Source organism: Archocentrus centrarchus, chromosome 12, assembly GCF_007364275.1.
Source record: "Archocentrus centrarchus isolate MPI-CPG fArcCen1 chromosome 12, fArcCen1, whole genome shotgun sequence".
Lineage (NCBI taxonomy): Eukaryota > Metazoa > Chordata > Actinopteri > Cichliformes > Cichlidae > Archocentrus > Archocentrus centrarchus.
In genome coordinates this window covers 18,116,782-18,139,233 of record NC_044357.1, presented here as the reverse complement: position 1 = coordinate 18,139,233, position 22,452 = coordinate 18,116,782, and the positions used below count along the sequence as shown (strand labels likewise).

Here is a 22,452-nt window from a genome sequence, read left to right as displayed (position 1 = left end):
TTGCAAAATACTATTTTTGCTGCTGACTGTAATTTACCAACTTGAATTATTCTCACAGTTACTGGGAAACATGTTTTGCATCTGCAACCTGCATGAAAAGCAAGCACATCCGATCAATATCTAGTCCATAAAGCAGACGCCACAGTCACAACAATTAACGTGCTTGTGTCTATTAACCATTCAGAAACATAAACTGAAATCTTCTTTGCCACCACAACTGAAAGAAACATGACTGCCACCATTAATAGTCTATATTACACTTCCAGAAAGTTTAGGCACACTCAGGATATGGTATTAATTTGTTTGGGAAATGCTTACTGCTCTGTACTGTAAGGGGGCTCAGGGGACTGGATGAGATCCAAGGCCAAACCATAAGGAAGGAGGGTGAGCATCAACAACAACACCCTAATGATGCTTTGGTAATGGAGCACAAGTGGGTCACTTACAAAGAGTATTCACTCCGGCAGGCAAAAAACATGGCAATATGTACACTGGCATGAATATACATGGGAAGACCAAAGAGGTGGTAAGTATTTGCACAAAACAGGATAAAATATGTATCTAAAAATATTGGACTGCAGATGAAAATCTGTCATTTTTGTTCTAATCACAACACCAGCCAAACAACAGTATATACTGTAAGACATACTCCACTCTCTAGAATGTTTACTCCACCAAACCTTTTAAACTGCAAAGGTTTTTAATGTGTTTTAATGTGTGTGGGATGTTTAACTGTAAAACCACCATATCACTAAGTAGACTATTGCATATGGGGTGGGGTGGGGGGTTGAAAAAAAAGGTTTCACTCACTGACAGTAAACAAATATAAATGATTCAGAGGAAGAGATTACCATTTTATTTATGTTACTGGTCAGTTACTGTGTCAGGGTTGTGATCCAGTGCCTGTATGTACTTGTGGGTGTGCACACAAAGAAGAAAACATTCATAATTGAATAGGTTTGGCAAATGAGCAGCAAAAACATATACAGACAACTTAAATCGTCATAATGATGCTAAATAAGCATCTGTGTCAAAACATTTTTGGTGCAAAGAGGTAGTGTACCTGTGTCAAGGTAGGGCTTTCATAAAAACAAATGTCTCAGTTATGACATGCACAGATTAATATTACTCGTGTGAACAGTTTGAACTGGGAGTAAACACTGTAAATAAATTAATACATTTTTAAAAGAAAAGAAAGGAAAAAGTAGGTTTTGCGCTTGATTACTGCGCCTCGTCCCCCTGAGGCGTTTCATTAGTATGCTTCTACCTCCCCCTACCGGCAAAGAAAGCATAAGACATCTTGCACCACTACCTACCTATACTCTCAACTGCCAGTGCCTACAGGTTAGTCATTCTGTTTACATTTCTGTATAGTAACGTTATCCTTTTCAGTATTAAACTAAGCCACAAGTTATTCAGTTTACATACATCATGTATAGCAAGGCATTAAAAGAGAATCTAAAAACAAATGCAAGTTAAAACACATTTCTAAGACAAGTGTAAGTAAGCTAACTCAACGTATTTACACCAGCTACAACAGACTCTGTGTATCATCTTATTCATTTTAACATAATTATTCGTGCAAATTTCTACTGTCTGCATGCCATTTATGTCACTTATGTTGCTCTAGATTAAAGAAGTCATAGGATGAAAACTGGCCTCAGACAGTACCTGGACCTCCAAAAAGCATGTTCTTCATGTTTTACCACTGAAATATAATCCAGTGAAGAACTCCATTTTTTAGGTAATGACTTGAAAAGCCAGTCCTTGATTTAGTTGTGGTTGAGAGGACAGTTTCTCTAGCTAAGTCTTGTAGCTAACTTAATCCTGCGTAAGTTTAAAGTGGTGAAAAGTACCCTCGCAGTCTTCTTGTCACACCTGTTCTTGGCCTGAGCTAATTAATGATCATTGGATGATCTAGTATTTAAATTGTGCATTTATTTTTGTAATTATGTAAAGTTTTGCAACTGTGTTTTGCTTCTTACGGGGAAGCTCAAATAAACCTGATTGCTTAGAAATAAAACTTTTTTCCACTTCATATTTAATCTATAGCCTAATTATACAGTCACCGGCCCCTTTGTTAGGTCCACCTGTTCCACTGCTCCATAAGGCAAACCAGCTTGTTTGACCTCTAGCAGCTGGATTAAAATAGGAAGCATGAGGCAGAGTGGAGGGGCTGACTAAGATGAGTTGTTTATTCACCAAAGTTGTTGATTCTAGCAGCAGCCTCTGATTTTTAACTGGCAGCCTTTTATACACTGCTGCTAATTGACATCTCCTATTAAGGTTTAAATTGGTTCTCCTACCTACACTTCAGGTAAATGTTAAAAATAACCAAATTTGCCATACTAATCAAGATTTCTGTTCCTAGGCAGACCTTCACCAATAAGCTGCAAACAAGAAAACACCTAAAAAACAAATAACCAATAAAACATGTCAAACTTCTTTGTGTGAGTGCATTTTTGATACAAATAATGTTGCATCAGTTTAAATATTTATAAGTTATGCAAATATATACACTAGCTAGATGAGTAATAGTGGACCTTCATTACAATGCCATTCACATGGCAGCAAGATAACTGAGGGGACTCAGTGTGGCTCAGTTGTTGGTGCCAGATGGTCTGGTCTGAGTATTTCAGAAACTATTGCAATCCTGCACAGCCATCTCTAAGATTTACAAATAATGTCCAAAAAATGAGAGGAAATATTCAGTGAACAGCAGTTCTCTGGGTGAAAATTCCTTGTAGATGCAGGAGTTCAGAAGAGAATAATCAGAGTATTCCAAGCTGAGAGGAAGGCAACAGTGACTCAAAAGTAAAGTATGCAGAAGAGCATCGCTGAATGCACAATGTGTGGTGCCTTGAAGCAGATGAGCTACAGCAGCAGAAGTCCATACCAGGTACCACTTCTGTCAGCTAAGAACAGGAAACTCAAACTACATTTCTCATAGGCTCACCAAAATCGGTCAATAGAAGATTGAAAAAAAAAAAAACACTGGCTGGTCTGATGAGTCTTAATTTCTGCTGTGGCATCCATTTGGCATAAACAACATGAAAGCATGGATCCAGCCTTCTATCAACTGTTCAAGATGCTGGTGGTGTAATTTTCTTGACACACTTTGGGCGCCTTAGTACAACCTGAATGTCATTTGAACACCACAGTCCACCTGAGTTTTGTTGCTTACCATCTGCATCCCTTTATAACCACCATACACCCATCTTCTGATGGCCGCTTCCAGGAGGAAAATGCACCATGCCACGAAGCTCATCATCTCAAACTGGTTTCTTGAACATGGTGAGTTCACTGTACGCAAATGCCCTCCATAATCACCAGATCTCAATCCAACAGAGCATCTTTGGTATGTGGAGGAATGGGAGTGTAACATCATGGCTGTGCAGCTGACAAATCTGCAGCAACTGTGTGATGTTATGTCAATATGGACCAAAAGCTCTGAGGAATGTTTCCAGCACCTTGTTGAATCTGCCACAAAGAATTAAGCAAAGAGAAGTAAGCAAATGAATATAGTTCCAGGAAGGAGGAGAGCTAATAATTAGCCCAGGTAAAATGTCAGCTTTCAATGATGGCTACAATATTGATAGTTTCATCCAGTTAACATGAAATATGTTTATGTACACCACTCAGCCAACAAAGGCGAGAGTCATTTAAAAATGCAACACAAGACAACATTTTCAGTTGAATTAAAACAGCTTTATTAGTGTACACTGTAAGAAGTTGTATATGCAGGGTAGTTGGAAAGCCTATGAAGTGTTTCAAAAGACAGAAATTCTAAGAGACGGTTGTCTAAGTGAATATGCTCTGTTGATAGCAAGCAAAAGGAACAGCATGTATGATAAAAACAAAAGTACAACTATATAACATCACATCACTAGTGACATGTAGAAACTTCACTTTCTTCAAAAAACCACCTTCTTGACGGTTCACTTGAAAGGGGCTTATTTGAAGATACACAATTGTCATCACAATCAGGAAACAAAAAGAAATAATAATAATATTAATAATAATAATAATACAACACGTGATCCTTAAATAGGAATGTGGACCTTCAGAATGTGTTGAAGTAGCCTTCATGAAACCTTACTTAGTTTCATCTTCCCTCAGAGCTGGTAATTTGTAGAGTAGGCTAAAATCTTAGGTGGCACTTAAAGCAAATCCAAAAAAAAAAAAAAAAATTAGAAGCAAAGGCTTTTGCTGAATCCTGGCAATATACACAAACAGTACGTCTATCTATCGGGGAAAAAGGGGAAAAAAAACAAAACAAAAAAAAAATATGAATGTTTCTTCAACAATTAGATGTCTCTGCATAGAACAAACATGGGTTAGCATTGCATGATATTGTAAATCTGGCTAGAACTTCCAGTCAACATTTCCCCTAATAAATTAAAAAAAAAAAAAAAAAAAATATGACAGGTTGACAGATAAATAAGAAAAAGATTAGCAACATTTACTACATTTAGCTGGTTTTATTCTGGTTACATGTGAGCATCAGATGAATGACAAAAGCAGTTTCCCTAAAGTAAAAAAAAAAAAAAAAAAAAAAAAAAAAAAGGCAATGAAGTACATTGCCTAATGGGAAATGTCATCGATCGTGTGCTCTTAAATGCATCTATTGAACTGACTATTGAATTCTGGCATTTCTGCAGTTTGCAATATGTATGATTTACCAGGATTTCTGGACTTCATGTCTCAGCCTTCATTGTGTGAGAAGCCAGACATTCATTAACCTTTCATTTTGGTGTCCTTAATTTAAAGAAGAAAAAAAAAAAAAATCCACCAAAAATCCACATCACTGAACGATCAAATAGAAAGCAGGAATGTGTTTACGTGCACACCGACAACCACTGTCTGTTTTATTTAGAGAATGCGAAATGAGGATACTGGGCATATGACAGCAAGAGCCAAGATAGGGAGGGAAGTAGTCCTATCATTATATATTTACATGTCCCACTTAAAATCCCAAGTGTAATCCAAAAGAAGGAATGCACTTACAGTACTGAGACTTCAACTCTGTATCTTGTGTGCAGGTAAACACACTCATTGTTAATGTGCATGCACACTAAAGTCAAACAGCCTTAGTATTTGGAAAGCACTGGCTCACTGCATACTGGAATCTCCTAGTCTGTTAAAATTATAACAGCTCCACAAATACACCTTTCAGCATCAGACCTATTTAAATTAATACAGTCTGCTGCATACTCTACTGCCAGGCAGCTGGATTACAGAGCAATACCAAAAAGTCAGCTATTTAGTTATCGAAATATCTTCATTTTTCTAATAGCTGTGGTACGTAACCATAAACTGCTCCTCTTTATTTGTGGAACTCAAATATTGAGATTAAACTGATCTTTGGTCCGAATCTCTGAGATGAAATACTGGTACTAGCAAGATGACATCAATAAGAGCCGAGAGGTTCTGAAATTCTCCAAATTTCAGATACTTAGATTCTGAAGAAACAAAGATATTCATTACAAAAATGTGTCAGTCATTGAGCGCAATAACAATCTGTTTTCAGTGGTAAATTCAGTGAAAATGTTATATCCTATGCTACACACACACACACACACACACACACACACACACACACACACACACACACACACACACACACACACACACACACACACACACACACACACACACACACACACACACACACACACCAGAAACCCTCATCAAGCTGTAATCATTTTCAAACTGAAGGTATGTTCTAAAAAAAATAAATTCTAATAAAAAGGAAGAAAGCTTTAAAGATTTTAAATATATTTATATGTAAAAAATACTCGGAAAATACAAAAATGTAGCTAAAGGAAACAAGTAAAGAAAATAACTGTAGAATAACTAGCTTGTGGAATACTTAAAGCTTGAATACATAAAAACACTCTCAAATACCAGTGTAGGTACAAGCTGGCTTTAAGGAGGAAAAGAAAATTTTATTAAAAATCAAATGAACACTTTTTAATAAGCCAATTCATACACTTTAAAAAGGGCCCACATCTTTACAGTGAATAGTCTAAAATATGAATTTTCTTCTATGATTATCTTGAATTCAAGTGGGCTTTTTAACACTTCTATATGTTTGATTTAAAGGCATACCTTGTTATATTTTACATTAAAGGCAACCGTTTTTAGGATGGATAATTTAGGGTAGTGCAAGTGCAGAATAGAAGATGCTTTGCTAATTAAAGTCCCACACTGCAGGACTTTACTTGCTGATAAAATGTCAATAATTGGACACTGTGCAGAGACCTGTGCATTTTCCACAAATGTGAAACTTATGTAATGGGTGTTTATCTTTTCCTCTTGTTAGATGTAAGCAATGGTGAAGCCTTGCGTTTAGTCTTATGCATGTGTATCTCCAAGTCCTATACAAAGCTCGTCTTCACAAACAAGCTAAATTATAGAAATAAAATAAGGAGAATGTAAGAGAGGGTGCAAGAGCATGCATGGGAAGAACAAAGTTTGGTATAGGGTGACATATTGTAGACACTTGCTTTAAGAAATCCTTAACCTTGATTCCAATCATCTATACTGGGTGGTTAGTGATGGCATATGAAAACAAAAGAAAAGCGTACATGATTTGTGCGCATGAGAAAAATGTGAAGATGGGGTGTGAGCATTTAAACACCTTTAACTGAAGACTTTGCATTTCAACATAGTGAGGTCAGTGGTAACGACAGCACAGGACTGACTGGGAGAGGAGAAGAGCATCCCAAATCAAATGGAATGGATGTTTGGTCACCGAAATGTGAAGGTGTGAAGTTGGCTTTGGTTGATCATGAGCCTGGAGCGGCAGTAGTATTGTTAGTCAGCCTCATGTAAACGGAAATACTGTCATGGAATCAAAGTTGTGCTATGGTGAATAGGTAGTGAAGATGTGATCTGAATGAGTAGTTGGACAGACTGCCCAGTAAGTAGAAGGTCACATGCTCAATCCCCGAAGCAGCTGTGTTGCTGTGTCATTGAGGAGGACAGTAAAGCTCTGTCCTGTTTTGGATTTCCAGATCAGAACCCAGATGTAGGCTGGCCCATTATGACATCACTCTCTTGTCATTTTGATATTGCAAGATGATCTCACTTATTAGGTCGATGAGAACTAAAACGTGTCAGTTGATCCAACAGAGTCACAGGGTCCACTGTGGCATCACTTAACAGACCACTATTGTCAATTAGTGATGTCAAGCTTGCATCCTCCAGGTCCACTGTATGTATATATCTTTTTTTTTTTTTTTCTCTTGTTTTTGTTTTGTTGTTTGTACATCACTTAAGACTGCATGGTGCTCTCCTTTAGGATACACTGTTCAAACACTGAAATGTCTGACTTTGCATCTGCAAAAGCAGGACCCTGTTTAGGACATACTAGAGCAGCGCACTGAGGGTGAACCCATTTGGGTCAACACCTTATCCAACCACTGGAGGGGGCCATTGAGATGCAACTCAATCCAACAGGGGGTGCTGGTTACTGTTTGACGCCTGTAAGGAGGGGGAAAAAAAGTGTAAGGGCATAAGGCAAAAGTGGCTAAAAGTAGCATGTCGTGATTTGGTATTGCTACTAAGCAGCATTTATAGATAATGACAGTACATCTGCTTATTATATGAAAAAAAAAACAGCAAGAAGGAGGAGTATACTGAAAATGGCTATTTTAAGATTTCTTAGACGTGATGTAAAATAAACATTAGAAAGTGAACTTGAGTTTGCAGTGCCAGGTCTGACCAGATGATCAAACACAGCAGACTTCTGCTGTCCAGCCAAGCTCAGCCTGGGCCTCACAGCTAGACAGGAGAGACCCCGACTGTTAAAAAGACAGGCTACACAGCAGCTCAACCTTGGCCAGTGAGAACAAGCCAATACACATCCATAAACACTGCTGCCCGGTTCCTAGGAGGGTGCAAAATAAAGCAGAGCCAGGAGCAGAACAGATGTTTGGTTGGCCACAGAGACAGACAGCTAGAGACAAATGTTCTGCAATCTCACATTTTATAACAAAAGGATAGAAGAGATTATACACATGGAACGGTATTTCGCTCCTGACTTAAAATCTCACAAAAAAATTGCTTCTCTTTCACCTGCATGTAACATATCCTGCTGACGCCGCAAAAGAGAATGAGGGTGTACTTAGATTTGGATCTCAAGCCCTTCATCACTTTCTCAAAACTGGCTGCAGGTTGCTGATTCAACATTTTTCCTAACGACTAATTTACTTAAGTTCAGTCCATTAACTTCAAGGTATACAAAGCCATGAGTCAGTGTTCAGAGAAGAAAGTACAATCGTTTCATGCGCATTATCAGTCTCAGCTCAACTAGGCTAAAGCTGGCTTTATACAGATGGTCCAATAGCTTCAGAAACCTTCACAATATCACTTTGGGGTGTGACCATTTCTGAGAATTGAAATAACCTCTATTACTGAAAATTTAACATTCACATCATGACAGGCCAAATGTGCAGAGATGAGAGGAACCACGAGCTGAACCTTCCTACAGCTCTTTTGAAATTTTTCACTACTAATCGTGACAGTTATGTGTGGCCCCTACCCATAAACATTTTAGTGAACAAACAGCTTAGATAGGCCTTGATTTGTACAACAAAATTACACCTCTTTTTTTTTTTTAAAGTGTATATCTAAGACTTCCAGTTCATACAACCAGAAAAATGCTGTTAAAAAGTCACGCTAGTATTTACAACATCCTATATTCCTGAACTATTCACACAGTAGGTAGTAGATTAGCAGTTTTTTGTTGTTTTGTCTTTGCAAGATAAGAAGCTACAACCAATATATATATATTTTTTTTTAAAAAAGTCCTTCTCATATCCATTTTGAAAAAGAAAAACAAACAAACAAACAAAAAAAAAAACTAGCTAAACACACTAAAAACAAAACAAACCAAAAGAGACCACGCTATTGAATTTTACTGTGCAACTCTCTGGTCTGAGGGGAACCTTAAAGCCCTCCATTCATTATGGATGACAGTGTAAGAACAATATGCTTCGGAGACAAATTCACCTGTATTCTGCTCCCCAGCCCTTGACAAAGCTCATTCTGATGGTGCACATCCTGGTTAGTTGGTACACTGCTTCAAACCCCTGATTTACCGACTGGGCCAGCAGTGCAGCAAACTCCTGGTTGTTAAAAATCTTCAGATTACAACCTAAAAAACAAGTTGAATACTGGTTAGTAAAATCATAGTTGCCATTTATTTGCACAATATTCACATGTAACAAGCTGAACCATTGTGGTGAGTAGGTGTATTGCATGTTTTTTTTGATTATTGTACACAAGGCTTGTAAATCCGACCCTTTAATGTCCAAAAGATCCTCATGATGCATTTCAGTACCACTCTGTGCCTCAGTAATGATACTGCTCACACTGCTCTTTTGGCCAGGAATGAAATGTTCAAAGTTACATGGGTACAGATGAGTCAGTGTGTGGGTGAGTGTCTGAGAAGACTGTCACATTGTACTGCCTTTCTTCAAGCTTCATTTCATCAATATCAGGTGAAAAAAGTCACATTCTATATCTCAGTAAGGGCTACTGAGACATTATGCACCAACACTTGGAAATGTGTGTTTGATGATACTGAGTATTACTGTCCAATTTACTACATACAAGTTTAAGTCAAAGATCCAGGCTCCCACTGCAAATTTTCTGATACTGAGGCTCTATACAAGAAGGGGATGAGCAGGCTCTAATCCCTAAAAAAAAAAAAAAAAGCTGAGATCCTTCAACATGTTCAGCAAAAAACTGGATATTTTCTATCAGTTGGACACCAACAGACTAAATAAACTGATGTGGAAGGCCAGCTCTGTGATTGGATGCAACCTGGACACATTTGAAACTGTGGTGGAGAACACATCACTAAATAAACAGTTGTCCATTGTGGGCAATCCCGACTCCCTTCTGCACCACTTACTGGACAGGCAGCAGAGCGCTTTTTCCTAAAAGACCGATTCAGCTCTGCTGCTACAAGAACAGATACAGGAAATCTTCCATGCCTCGTGCTATAACTCTGTACAAATTAACACATCTGTCTAGCAGAGAATCATCTGCTGACTGTTTTATTTCAACTCTACACTGTCACAGCAGTTACTGTACCGTCCTGTGTGTTATACTTCACACTATTATACTGAGCCACTTTAATGTCATCTAATGTTTGCTATGTTGTTTCTACTACACTAAGCAACGCACTTTTTTGAAATTGAATATTTTTTACTGTTTTATGTTATTATTTAATATTTTTAGTTAAACTAATACATATGTTACTTTATTGTTTATTTATTTTGACTCCAGATTAGTTAACTTATTGAGATATTTGTTTTGTCACAGTGCATTTTGATTTATTGAGCTATACACCCTTCTGCTGTAACAAAATAAATTCCCATCTTTGGAATAAATGAAGTATATCTTATCTCATATGCTGTATCTTCTAAGCAAACCATGCCGGACTCCCCCCCATTCGTGGCATAAGAATCATTTGGCTTTATTAAAAAAAACAAAACAAAACAAAAAAAAACACAATGCACAAACCTGGTGGTATCTTGCAGACTGTGGCAGGGTGCCAGCCATATCGTTGATTGCAGTTAGGACTCTGGACAAATATGGCACTGTCGCTGAGGCACTCGGCAAACACCTCCCCTCCGATGTAATACAATCTCACGCCACGACCTGCAGAATGTGTCACAGAAAAATGAATGTGAAGCTAAAGAAAACAAAGAAAGGAAGAGAGGAAAAAAATTCACAAAGACTTACATCGGAGCAGAGTTTGAACTTGAGCAAATATTCTGTGTGTAGCACTATGGAAAATCTTAAATCACTGGGTTTTCTAATTGTCATGCCTATCTAGCAGTATGCCTTTATTAAAAAAAGATAGAAAGCCATTACTGAAACAGCTGCTGTATTTCTCAAAAGAAATCAAAAGCTGTATGTCTCACAGCACCCTTACAAGCTCACCTCTCTGTAAAGACACATTTATTGCTCAAGGACGTCAGTGTAACAAATCTGAGAAAGTGCTTTTAAAAAAAGCATAATTGTCTTCTTTTACCTATATGTCTCCTTGTCATTTCCACAGTAGCATTTCGGTTAACATTGCTGAGAAGCCCTAAACAGAAGCGTTCAGAGTTGGAGGGATCGGTGAAGCCATCAACAGTCAGGGATGGCTGTGAAGCATGGAACGTCTCTCCAACACGCTGGTTTAACTCGTAGTAAGCTATAGAGCACCAGAATGCTGGTTCACTATAGGTGACAGGCTGAAGGTCTGGAAAGGAACCAAGGTGGAAATATTTCACATTTATCTTTTGAAATTTGTAACCATTTTCATTACTTTTCATGAGTTTGGAAAGTTTACATTATCAAAATAATGTAACTTTCAAAGGCCATTTATTTGCATTTTCATCTAATCGTTTATTGATAACTTACAATTAAACTAAAGATAACTGATTTAAATAATAATAATAATAATAAAGCAATCTTACCCAGGCCATGACTGACAGGCGACAGGGTGCTTGGTGACATTTCTGCTGGTGAGCCTGGAGACAAAAACAGATAAGACTTTACATGTTATTGTAGTCTGTTTTTCATTTAAAATACTGAATGTGTAAACTGTGATGCTGCAATACTGTACATGTGTGAGCACAAAAAAAGGATCCCCAAGTGAGGTTTGAATAGAATTTGAAGTTAACTTCCAAGCTCTAAACTCAACTAATCTACCTGATTCCATACTTTGATTCATCTGCTGGTCACTGGTTTCTCCATCTTCACTCATGTAACCAGGCGGAGGAGTGTCTGTAAAAAAGAAGCACTGAATAAGTTGTGTATTCTTAACAACAGGCATTGCTGAAACCAACCAGGGATTTTTTTTTTGGTACTAAACCAAAACTCAACAGTCATGACAGAAAGGTCAGTTGTTACATTTACAAAATTGAAAATAACTGAACATGAATAAAAACATACATACCTGGTATATAGTTATTAGGAGGGTCTATGCCTGCAGGGAAGTTGGTGTTTTCAGGAATGGAGTTTGTAAAGTCATCTAGAGGGGGAAGCTCTGTCAGAATCTCTGTGTGGCGTGGCACCAACACTGGAGGCAGCACTGAAGAGAAAAGCAGTGTCATTGACTAGTACAGATGGATTTGTTGTACCAGTGAAAATCATGTAATTACATGCAATTTTTTCCACTAAGTAAGTATAATCTTACAACAAAAAGAGACATGAAAACTAAAATATAAACACATTTAGACTGCTTTTCACAGCACAAACTGGATGGAGACTAGGATGAGAGAGCTAAAACTCTAAACAATTATTTTGCTATGACTACCATGCTCATAGGGTTGTTCAAGGGCATCTTGAACACCACAGCCAGAAGTACTTGAAGCAAAAACTATTTCACAAGAGGACACACAATTCTCAAGGACCCTTACCAGGTGTCTCCACTCTCTGATAATGGTAGGGATTGACACACACTTCATCCTTTTTAAGGTTGAATGCATACTGGCAGGTGTCAATGGCCCTCAGCTCATGGTGGCTGTGAAGGTCAGGCCATCTCCACAGACGGCAGTAGATGACATGGGGCAAGCCCTTACGATGAGACACCTGAAGACGGCCATCCAGTGACCTGAGAGGGTTGAGAGAGAGTGAAAGTGAGAGACAGAGACAGCCAGAGAGTGAGAGACAGAGAGAGAAGATGGCAAGCAGCTCATAATGTGCCAAGGTCTTCACGACACACTAGAAACTGTTAAACTCTTAAAGGTGATTGATTGTGTTTCGTTGAGTTTCTGGTTTGAAAGTGTGTATTAAGGTATTATTCAACAAAAAATTAGAGTTTAAAAAAAAAAAAAGCCCCTGAACTTTTAGTATACTGCTTATTTTGCATGGCTAACCCTGAGCCTCACTGCTAGTTTCATAGATCCATAGAGTGATGTTTGAAATGGAACACAATGATCTTTTCTGCTATTCAGCAAACATGTTCAATGGGAAAAAAAAAAAAAAATGCTATAAAGAAAGTTTCTCAATGGCAGTGACCAGACAGTCTTTCCTCATTGTCTGGATTACCCTAAATGCAATCACGAGTTTGTAGTACAAGTTGTGATTACATCTGATTTGAAGAAACAAAGTGTATTACAAAGAAGACTTACAGCATTATTTTTTTTAACTGCAGAATTTTTGCAAGAATGAAGACGTGTTGTAACTGTTGGATCACTGTGTATTTTCATGCATATGAGTATATTCACCTGCTGTGGTCAGGGTATCCGAACATGCCTGCCGAGTCCCACTGCTCTATCATGTGGCCTGAGCCTAGACCCCAAAGGTCTGAGCAATTGCTACAGACAAAAAACACACAGGCACACACACAAAAGACATGCACACACATGTGCGCACGCACACACACACACACACACACACACACACACACACACACACACACACACACACACACAAGACAAGTGGAAAAAGAAAAAAAAAAAAAAAGCAAACAGATGATAAACATGAGGTGTTTCATTCCAAATTAGTATGATGAAATCCCATGTGCAGTTGGTCACTTAATGACATGAAGGAAGGAAATTGATCCACCTTCAATTACTCAATAAGAGACTAACTGGATGACAGATCCAAATCAGACAACAATGATGAAGTGCAATCAGGAGACGCAGAAGGCTTCTTTAAAAATAATATATCATGCATGCACCAACTGTCACTTATTCGACTTAAAGGGCCACTACAATGCACAACTTCAAACAATGTCTACACACACAAAAAAAAATCTGCATGTTTTTGTTTTAAACATGAGAAGTGTGATGTGAAGAAACAAGTCACAGAAAATATATGCATCTACACGTGAATATGTGAATGAGAACATTAAAAGAAAAAAATAGACAAGACATTATGTGTCAAGACGTGACAGAAGGGGGAGGGGGTACCAGATACAACACTAATGTGTATCTGCAAAGTGTGTGTGTATGTGTATGTGTGTGTGTGTGAGATTCTGTTGTCCGATTAGAGAGAGGTGATTGTCATGCCTGTCTGTGCAAGATTCTCTATCTCAATGCTTATCAGCCTACTCACATAGTTTTACAACTACATGACCCACAGATAACATTTTTCCTGCTTCCTTTCTCATTTAAAGGTCAAGCGAACAATGATTCTAGAGTCTGTGTCAAAAAGCCATCTATCAAGGAACTCTTGATCTTCACCTACTTACTTATGAATCACTGTGGATAAAAGATATTAAGCTAGAAGAGTAATTTAAGGGAATTCACTTGCAAGCTTAAGTGAAATATGTGCAAAACATAAGGATTTTTTCATTGATATTTCCGTCACCACTCAAAAATCCTCCCTTAACTTTTATCTCTAGACATTGCTGAGTTGTTGCAGTTTTTCCTACCACCACTCAGAGGGAAACCTACAAAATACCTGCCACCACCTTGCAATACTTCATATACCCTTTTCACATTCTTCACTCCAACCACCAAATGACAACTACAAGATCAAAAGAAAGAAATTGATCTTAGACTTTGTCACATTGTTGCACTCAAGGGAATGTGGGGTTTGCATGAAAAGCCTGGTATCCGATCAGTAACACAAAAAAAAGTGGGCAGTATGACATGCTATGCAGATAAAAGAATGCAAGTTGTATTGTTACTAATGGTAAAACACTGTTACGGCCTAAATTGAGAGGAACATTCAAATAAATGTCCTTCATGAACAACCATGATTTTATCAGTACCACATCAGACCTACAATCTAGCCTACATTCCTCAGTGAGAAAGGGAGAGGCTTAGCATCATACAAGTCTCACATACTGTAGATCTGCTGTCCTTTTTTTTTTTGCTCCATTTTAACCACACTTGGTTTCTTTTATAGGACAGATAGATGCCCAACAACTTCCCCAACAGTCAGACCAGTCTCAGATATACCATTTAGCATACAGCACATAACCACATACACCACTGCAAACGCTTTTATTTGCTCCACATTTATTTATATTTTGCTACCAATGAGCCTGTAATTTTTTTTTAAGTGATCTGGAGCAATAGTTTTCCAGGCTTTATGAAGGTCTTTCAAAGTTTTTCTTGGAACACTGGTTGCTTTTTCACTTATTTTCAGTTCAGTCCTTGTACCTTACCTTTTTCAGAGAGATGTTTTTTTAAAACTGAACTATGAATCATTAAAGGATAAAAACGACACCTAGCTCAAGGGATGAACTTTTGCTGTGTCTACACATAACTTGGCAAACCAATTTTAAATTGTATCTTTAGGCACTTTGTCACTAGCAGCCTGCAACAATAACCACATAATTTGTTCATATTTCTTTAGCTGAAGTTGTGAAAAATGCTAAAGATAACAGCATTTGACAGGCACAAAACAGCATTTTTCACCAACAAGGTGATTCCGAAAGAACTCTTAGCCAAAAACCTTGACATATCTCAGCATGGTGTGCAGTTAAAAAAAAAACTGAAGGAAACTGGACAAATGCAAGACAAAAAAAAGATGTGACAGGCCTAAAAAACTATCAACAGCAGATGAACAGTATCTAAATATCACATCGTCAAGAAATGGGGGGGAAAAAAATTAAGCCAAGACCGGAAACACATGACCTGAGAGATGCATCAGGGCCTTCAGTTGATCCGTCTGCTGTTTACTAAAATCTCATCAGAAATCGTCTCAGTGGCTGTCAGGAAGTCATTTTTAAGAAAGGGAAAGAGTGAGAAAACGCTAAGGACTGAAAATCAGTGGCAACAGCTCTTATAGAGCAATGAATCCAAATTTGAAATTTTTGGTTCAAATCATTGTCAATAATTATGGAGGTGTTCTGAAGAGAGGTACAGCAGTGAGTGTCTACAGCGGAGGCTCTATCAATGGTTTCGGCTGCATTTCAGCCAAAGGTGGCGGGGATCTCGTCAAAATTAGAACTATGAAAGCAGATAAGCACCATCAGATTTTGATGAACAAGAGATTTCAGGTTGTACTGAAGAATAAAGGTAATCATAACTGTCATATTGAATGTGACACTTGTTGTGAATGGTAAAAACTGTGTTTTTGCCTTATATGCCATATTTCCATTTATGGCTGTACATGTTTCAATAAATCACTGCACCTATGTCCAATTTTTCTAGCAAAATATTTTTAAAAAATGGGTGGCTTAAGACTTTTGCATAGTACTGCATGTGTTGTAATACACTATTATGCAGTGCAACACTGAATAAATATGTTAAGTTTAACTACTTATTTGAGCTTTTCATGTAATTCTAGTGATATATATATATATATATATATATATATATATATATATATATATATATCTATATATATATATATATATATATATATATATATATATATATATATACACAAATGCATTAAAGACTACAATGTGATTATGTCTGTCTGACCTCAGTCAGAAATCTGACCAGAGTGCACTGCTGAGAAACTATCCTCCCACCAAGGATATCATCTAATATTCCTTAAAGAAGGTGAACCTGTCTGTGCTAAAAGACAAAAATAATGCGATGCATCTGCATCACATGAGCCATATTTACATTTTCAGTCTGCTCACAAGGTCCTCAATGGTTTCACAAACTGTGTTGGGAAAAAAAAGGAAGTTAATGCAAGGATAGCACCGGTCTGGTGAACCAGATACATATCAGTTCTACCTAGATCATATTCTAGGTAAATCTGGGCAGCTTCCTCTGTGCCTACATGGGTTTTCCCCCAGTACTCCCCAGGCTTCCTCCCACAGTCCAAAAATGTGCTTGTTATGTTAAATGGCCATGGACGAGACGTAGATAAAGTGCTTAAAGTGTACAAAAGAAAACACTTGCATAAATAGTTTAAAGCATTTTAAGTGATAAGTAACACCAGAAAAGTACTACATAAATGCCAGCTGCTTTTAATGCTTGATGTAAATTCAATCTTGATTTCCAACTTTTTTTTCCATATCTTTCGAAAACTATCATGAAAAAGCCCTGGTTCAGTGATCAGGAATAGTACCCATCAATTCAGAGACTGTTGTTTGCAAAAACTCTTCTTCAAAAAATTATTCTTCACTATAACAAACTTATACATACTGCATAACATTTTGTACAGTGTGGTGCTTGAATTATCAAGTAGCATCAATACTTTTTAAATTTTATGATACAAACTGCCATAAACTGCTTTGTCATATAATGTTCCTCACATATAAAGCAGTTTGTTACGTGGTTGCTATATGAACAAAAGCCCAGGCCAAACAGAAAGATGTTAACAGATTTTGGCCCATGCTTCAATAGTTATTCATATTTGCCTGCTTTTTTAGTTTTCTTGCTTGAGAGGTATAAATATAATTTCTCTAAAACTTACTGGACCTAAGTACTTCATGAAGTGGAATGAAGAGTGATCATTTTAAAAAAGCAGCTATTTAATTAGTCACTCATGCTGTTATCTGGAAGTAACTACATGTGTGCTACCAGTCAAACATACTGTTTAGCTCTATTCCTTGAAGCAAAAGATATTTGTTACTCAAATACAATGTATACCTTGGTGTAAAAATAAACAAGAAGAACACAAAATTGCAACCTACTAGTGCATGACACAAAACTATAATTTTAAAAATAAATTCTAGAAAGAGTGCTTTAATCATTTCACTCTTTTCAATCAAATTGGTCTGAATTACCACTTAGGCAGTTCATATTCTTAAGGTGCAGAAGACCACAGTGCAGATGCAATCAAAGATTGTCAGAGAAAAATCAATATAGGTCAAACCCTGCAGACAATGTGAATGCACCGCTGAATTCTGCATATAGTTTAGTGAGTTCTAATGAAGGCAAACACAAGATGGCTTTGGTTGGCAACCCCTGCAGGACATCTGTTTCCTCCAACCTGGTTTCACTTCTGCTGCCTTGCTAACCTATGGCACGAAGTAATGGAGAAGTGGACCCACTGTTGCACAACGGAGACTTCTTTCTGTAAGTGTGTGGCTGCCTGTCACTCTTTTTCTTACTTTCATGTGTGTTGATATACCTCAATGCACTCACTAATTTGCGGTATTGTGGCACACCAGTGCAAGCTGCCAGCAGATTTGTTTTTGTGTGAAAGTGTGACAGTGCTGAAACAAGCAAATACTTTGCTCATTTTTTGTTCGGTCTATTAATTATGAAAGTCATCAATCAAAAAATACAGCAAATTTGCTTATTTCGGACTCAAATTTGTAAAACGGCATGTACTTTACCTAAATATACTGAAACACACAGCTCTTGCATGAGTGACCATGTACAGTTCAGAGACAAAGCTATAGAAATACAGGATCTGTGTGTCCCCATCTCACCTGGGTATGGTGACACACTTCGTGTTATTGTTCTGCGTACTGATCGCCTTCTCTAGCTCGTCCAGCTGTCCTGTCTTCTTAAGCTTTTTCACCAAGCTTTTCACGGCTTTTTCACACCACTTCTCCTCCTGTCCTCCTCCATTCTGCTCCCCAACTCCTCCAATTCCTCCTCCTGCTCCTCCGCTCCCTGCTGGAGTCTTCTTCCATCCCAAAAGTCGCTTCACAACAGGGGGGGTGAAGGGAAGGATGGAGGACATGGTGGCTTGCGAAGTGTTCTGATGCCCCTGTTAATCTGTCGTGAGGTGGAAAAGAGTGGTTGGGGGAGTGATACAGTTGACTAGTCTGAACTCACACTATGTACGTATGTCTTTTTGAGTAATGTTTGATCAGAACTAAGGCACTGGTCTTCAGAAATCTTGGATAATATCAGTCAAACAAAACATAGGGACTGAAGAGGAGTACATCCAAAGAAACCTGAGAAACAGAAAGAAAAAAATAACACACATTAACACTTGAACATAAGTAAGACAGCTAAGAAAATATCAAGTGTGATGAACCATTTCTTTTGGACCAATGGCGCCATTTATGCCCACGCAAGTTTTTTTTTTTGTTTGTTTTTTTTAAATCATTTGTATATTTGTTTTTTAAAAAACGACAACACTTTGATGCCATTTCACTGGCAGTGGGCAACAAATGCAAACAAATATTTGAAGATATATAGAAATGATCAACAGCATTTGTTTCCATGCTGCACTGGATTCGAAAATCTCAACACTTTAGTGATTTTCTAAATAAATGCTTTATTTACAGAAACATGTTTCAAGTAGGAGCAACAAATTAACACTTAATATACATATTTATCGCAATCATGTATTATGAAGCAGGATTTGGGGTTTAGTGAGGGAACTTCAGGTTCAACCTGAGTTTCCAAACCCACTACGTACTTACTATAACTTTAGACAACTTAACTTAATGACAGAATTGTGATGCTGATAAGTCTATTAACTGACAGAGACAACCCTTTTAGCTGGTTTTCCTACTGGCTTTAAATAGACTTTATTTCTTTAATACTGTCCCAGTCACACATTAATACTGCTCTGATTTATATAATCTACATACAGTGCCCACCACAGAAACACACACACACCACCACTTTGGTTACAGTAAATGTTCTACTTTTAGCCTGAAATGTGTTTAACCACTTCATATTTTCTATTATTGCAGTTTTTTTCTTTGATGGTAAAATATGCAGTTCTGCTGTCAGCAGACTTACCCATTTTTGTGCCATATATGGCCAACACCACCCCTTTTATGTTAATGCTCTCATGGCTAGACTTGGAAACCCTAGCTTGACTTATCGAGTTGATAACAACCTTCATGTGACCACTTAGCCCGATTGTTGATGTTAGAGTGAGTGAATCCAAATAAGCAATGGATATCCTGGGTTGGCTGAATCTACTTTCTAACACAGCCCCCAGACATTTCACCATTTAGACCAAACTGTTTGTGCTCTAATCTATTTACATATTCAGCCTTACACATGTTGCTCATACAAATGCATCTCTGGACAAAACAACACTACTCTTTTGAAGGATCCTAACCCACCTCCATCTGTTATTCCAAATTGTGGCTAGCACACTTGATCCTATACCTCATATATGGTTATTTTAGTACCTACTTACGGATATATATAATTATATTCAAGTATTGTTTTTACTGAACAGGGAAGAAGTCATCTCTTAGGTAGCAATCTATACCATTACTGTAAACAAAACCAGTTATTAACCAGTCATAAGAAACTTGAGCTGTGTTAAATCCTAGTCAGTAGCAGCAGGGTCTTAGAGGGCATTTCAGATAAAACCTGCTGGCCCACTCCTGATAACCTCTTAATCTTCTGAGACCCTTTCTTTAGACACTCAATCTGATAGTCCTCTTCACCTCTATTGGGGTGAGCAAGTCTGAACCTCTACCTCAACCTCAACTGGCTGAACAACTGAGCAGAAAACAGCTCATGAAATGTAGAATATACAATAAACAGGAAGTTTGTGAGCTTTGACTTGCAAGTGCAACCTCATCCTGTATTATACCCCTCTTTTTATTGCAAAGAGCCATTTTCTAGCCTATGGACAGAAGCACACATGCTCAGACTGCACAATTTCAAACAGGACCTCCAGAGACAACTCTAATTCAATTAGTAAAGGAAATTTGAAAATGCATCTTCTTTGCAGACTCAGTCTTGCCAAGATGTATACTCCTTTGCGTTTGGATTAGGCAGCTACACTGCTGATCAATTGGACTTAAATAAATCCAGACAGAACTACTCGGAGATGCAGAGTTCTCTAGTTAGCTGCCAGGAGGAAGGGATAAATATTCCCAGTGTGTTACTCTGAAAGTCCAAGCTCCTTCTAAGAATTATTTTCACTTAATGCTTAACCCTTGGACTCTTACAGTATGAGCAGCTTCCAGAGTAAGACCTTTCCTTAAAATAATTGAATACAGTGTCAATCCTGTTTGTTTGATACTGTCTCAACAGCAAAGCATGCCAAGCAATAGGTCTAGCTACGGTACGTAAATAACAGCTCCGGGATGAAAGCTTAATGGGTTTTTCAATACACGGATTGGGTTCAATGAAAAGCAATTATTTGGGCCGCATGAATGATCACCTAAGCGTTGCGGTTATTATGATGAGGAGGAGTAATAATTTCCTGAAACAACAAAATCTCAGAGACTAGCCGCTGTCGAGCGTGAGAGCCTTCAAAGTGAACAGAAAGTCTCAATGCAACTTAAGGAGTCAGGAGGACAAAACGTGCTGATTAGGCCGTTTATTGTTTGCTCTACTGCCACTATGCATGTCAACTCGAAATTCTGGCAGGGATATCGGGGTCTTACGCAGGGAATGAGCAACAATATTTTGTCTGCAACGGTGTGTTTGGGTTACTTCTTCTCCGTGATCGTACGCATAACACACGCGATTCGAAGAATAAGCTAACGCTACTTAATAATTGCAAGGGGACGTAGACTTCAACGAGCCACAAAAGGCGAGTTGGTTTCATTGCTGGCTGTCATTTACCCTTAGCCAGATATCAGTGAAGATATTCGGGTTTCTTTTGTCTCGGAATGACTGATAGTTCCCCCCCACCATCCTCTTCCCCTCGCCTACAACAAAAAAAAAAAAAAAAAAAAAACGAGTGCGAAAAAATCTGCTAGCAACCTTGCTACTTTGTGTCACAAACAGGTCTGTGGCATGTTTTGTCGCTTACAAATCAATTCTCTTTCATTGTTTAAGAAAAAATAAAACAACAAAAAAACCGCTTACCCAACACGGAGATAAACTGGCGCTCAACAGTCACCGAGGTACCTGTCAAAAAAGCCTGCTTGCTCATTTTAAATTCATTCGGAGATACTTTGAAATGTATTTTCCACCTCCTAGCCGCCGGGATGATGGCTCCTCATTCAAAGCTCAACCAAACATGTATTGCTTCATGCAAAACAAACGTAAGCAGACCTCACAATGCCCCACCCCCCGATTGGTCCTATTGGTCACATACGGGGATTTAGCCCCAAAGCCCTCGACTATTTAGCCCGTAACCTGTTGCCAGACGCGTGTTCTATTGGACTGAGACCGTGTCCGTCACAGGCTGTTATGTATGGAGGTATGTCGGTGTTGGTACCTTGAGTATCCTTATAGAATTACACAATACAGTGTCTCTTTCTTTGTCCACACACAAATACACTATAAATATATATATATATATATATATATATATATATATATATATATAATATATATATATTTGACAAGTCGTTTTTACTTCTAAATAAGAATTTTGTTTATTTAAGTGAGACATTACCATAACCATAAACCTAACCACTAATCATTATCATTTTATTTGCAGTTGGGGCCGTCCAAGCAATTTGGCTACATCATGTAAATAGGCTATACACCTGCAGCACATGCAAATATCTTTCTATGAAATTCTGTGTTAACAGATGATAGTAAACCAATCATGTAGACCCCCCCCCCCCCCCCCCCCCCCCCCCCCCCCCCCCCCCCCCCCCCCCCCCCCCCCCCCCCCCCCCTTATGCTCAAGCATCAAAGAGGAAAAGTAGCGCATGCTCGGTGCACACAGGACTTCCTCACCTGG

At 38.1% G+C, this 22,452-nt stretch overlaps 1 protein-coding gene across 4 annotated transcripts; it reads right to left on the bottom strand.

Moving 5' to 3' along the window:
- Positions 1-4,592: 4,592 nt before the first annotated feature.
- smad2 (SMAD family member 2) lies at positions 4,593-21,785 on the bottom strand. Of its 4 annotated transcripts, none has more exons than XM_030742508.1 (11): positions 21,624-21,785; positions 18,308-18,781; positions 13,239-13,328; positions 12,429-12,622; positions 11,966-12,100; positions 11,731-11,793; positions 11,484-11,537; positions 11,054-11,266; positions 10,540-10,677; positions 9,019-9,163; positions 4,593-7,488 (listed from the first exon to the last, which is right to left on the bottom strand). In XM_030742508.1, exons 2-11 carry the CDS (start codon positions 18,562-18,564, stop codon positions 7,365-7,367), a joined length of 1,413 nt encoding a protein of 470 aa, XP_030598368.1. In that variant the 5' UTR covers positions 18,565-18,781; positions 21,624-21,785; the 3' UTR covers positions 4,593-7,364. The 4 variants fall into 4 exon arrangements, with proteins under 4 accessions (XP_030598368.1, XP_030598366.1, XP_030598367.1 ...); XM_030742506.1 differs by having other exon boundaries at positions 11,719-11,793; positions 21,624-21,784; XM_030742507.1 differs by having other exon boundaries at positions 11,719-11,793; positions 18,308-18,599; positions 21,624-21,784.
- Between the last annotated feature and the right edge of the window lie 667 nt (positions 21,786-22,452).

Coding starts and splice junctions, on each gene's coding strand:
- smad2 (XM_030742506.1), bottom strand. CDS start 18,564: ATGTCCTCCATCCTTCCCTTCACCCCCCCTGTTGTGAAGCGACTTTTG. Junction 11,267..11,483: donor GCCTGTCAGTCATGGCCTGG/GTAAGATTGCTT, acceptor GTTCCTTTCCAG/ACCTTCAGCCTGTCACCTAT. Junction 7,489..9,018: donor GGCTGGGGAGCAGAATACAG/GTGAATTTGTCT, acceptor CCCTCCTTACAG/GCGTCAAACAGTAACCAGCA.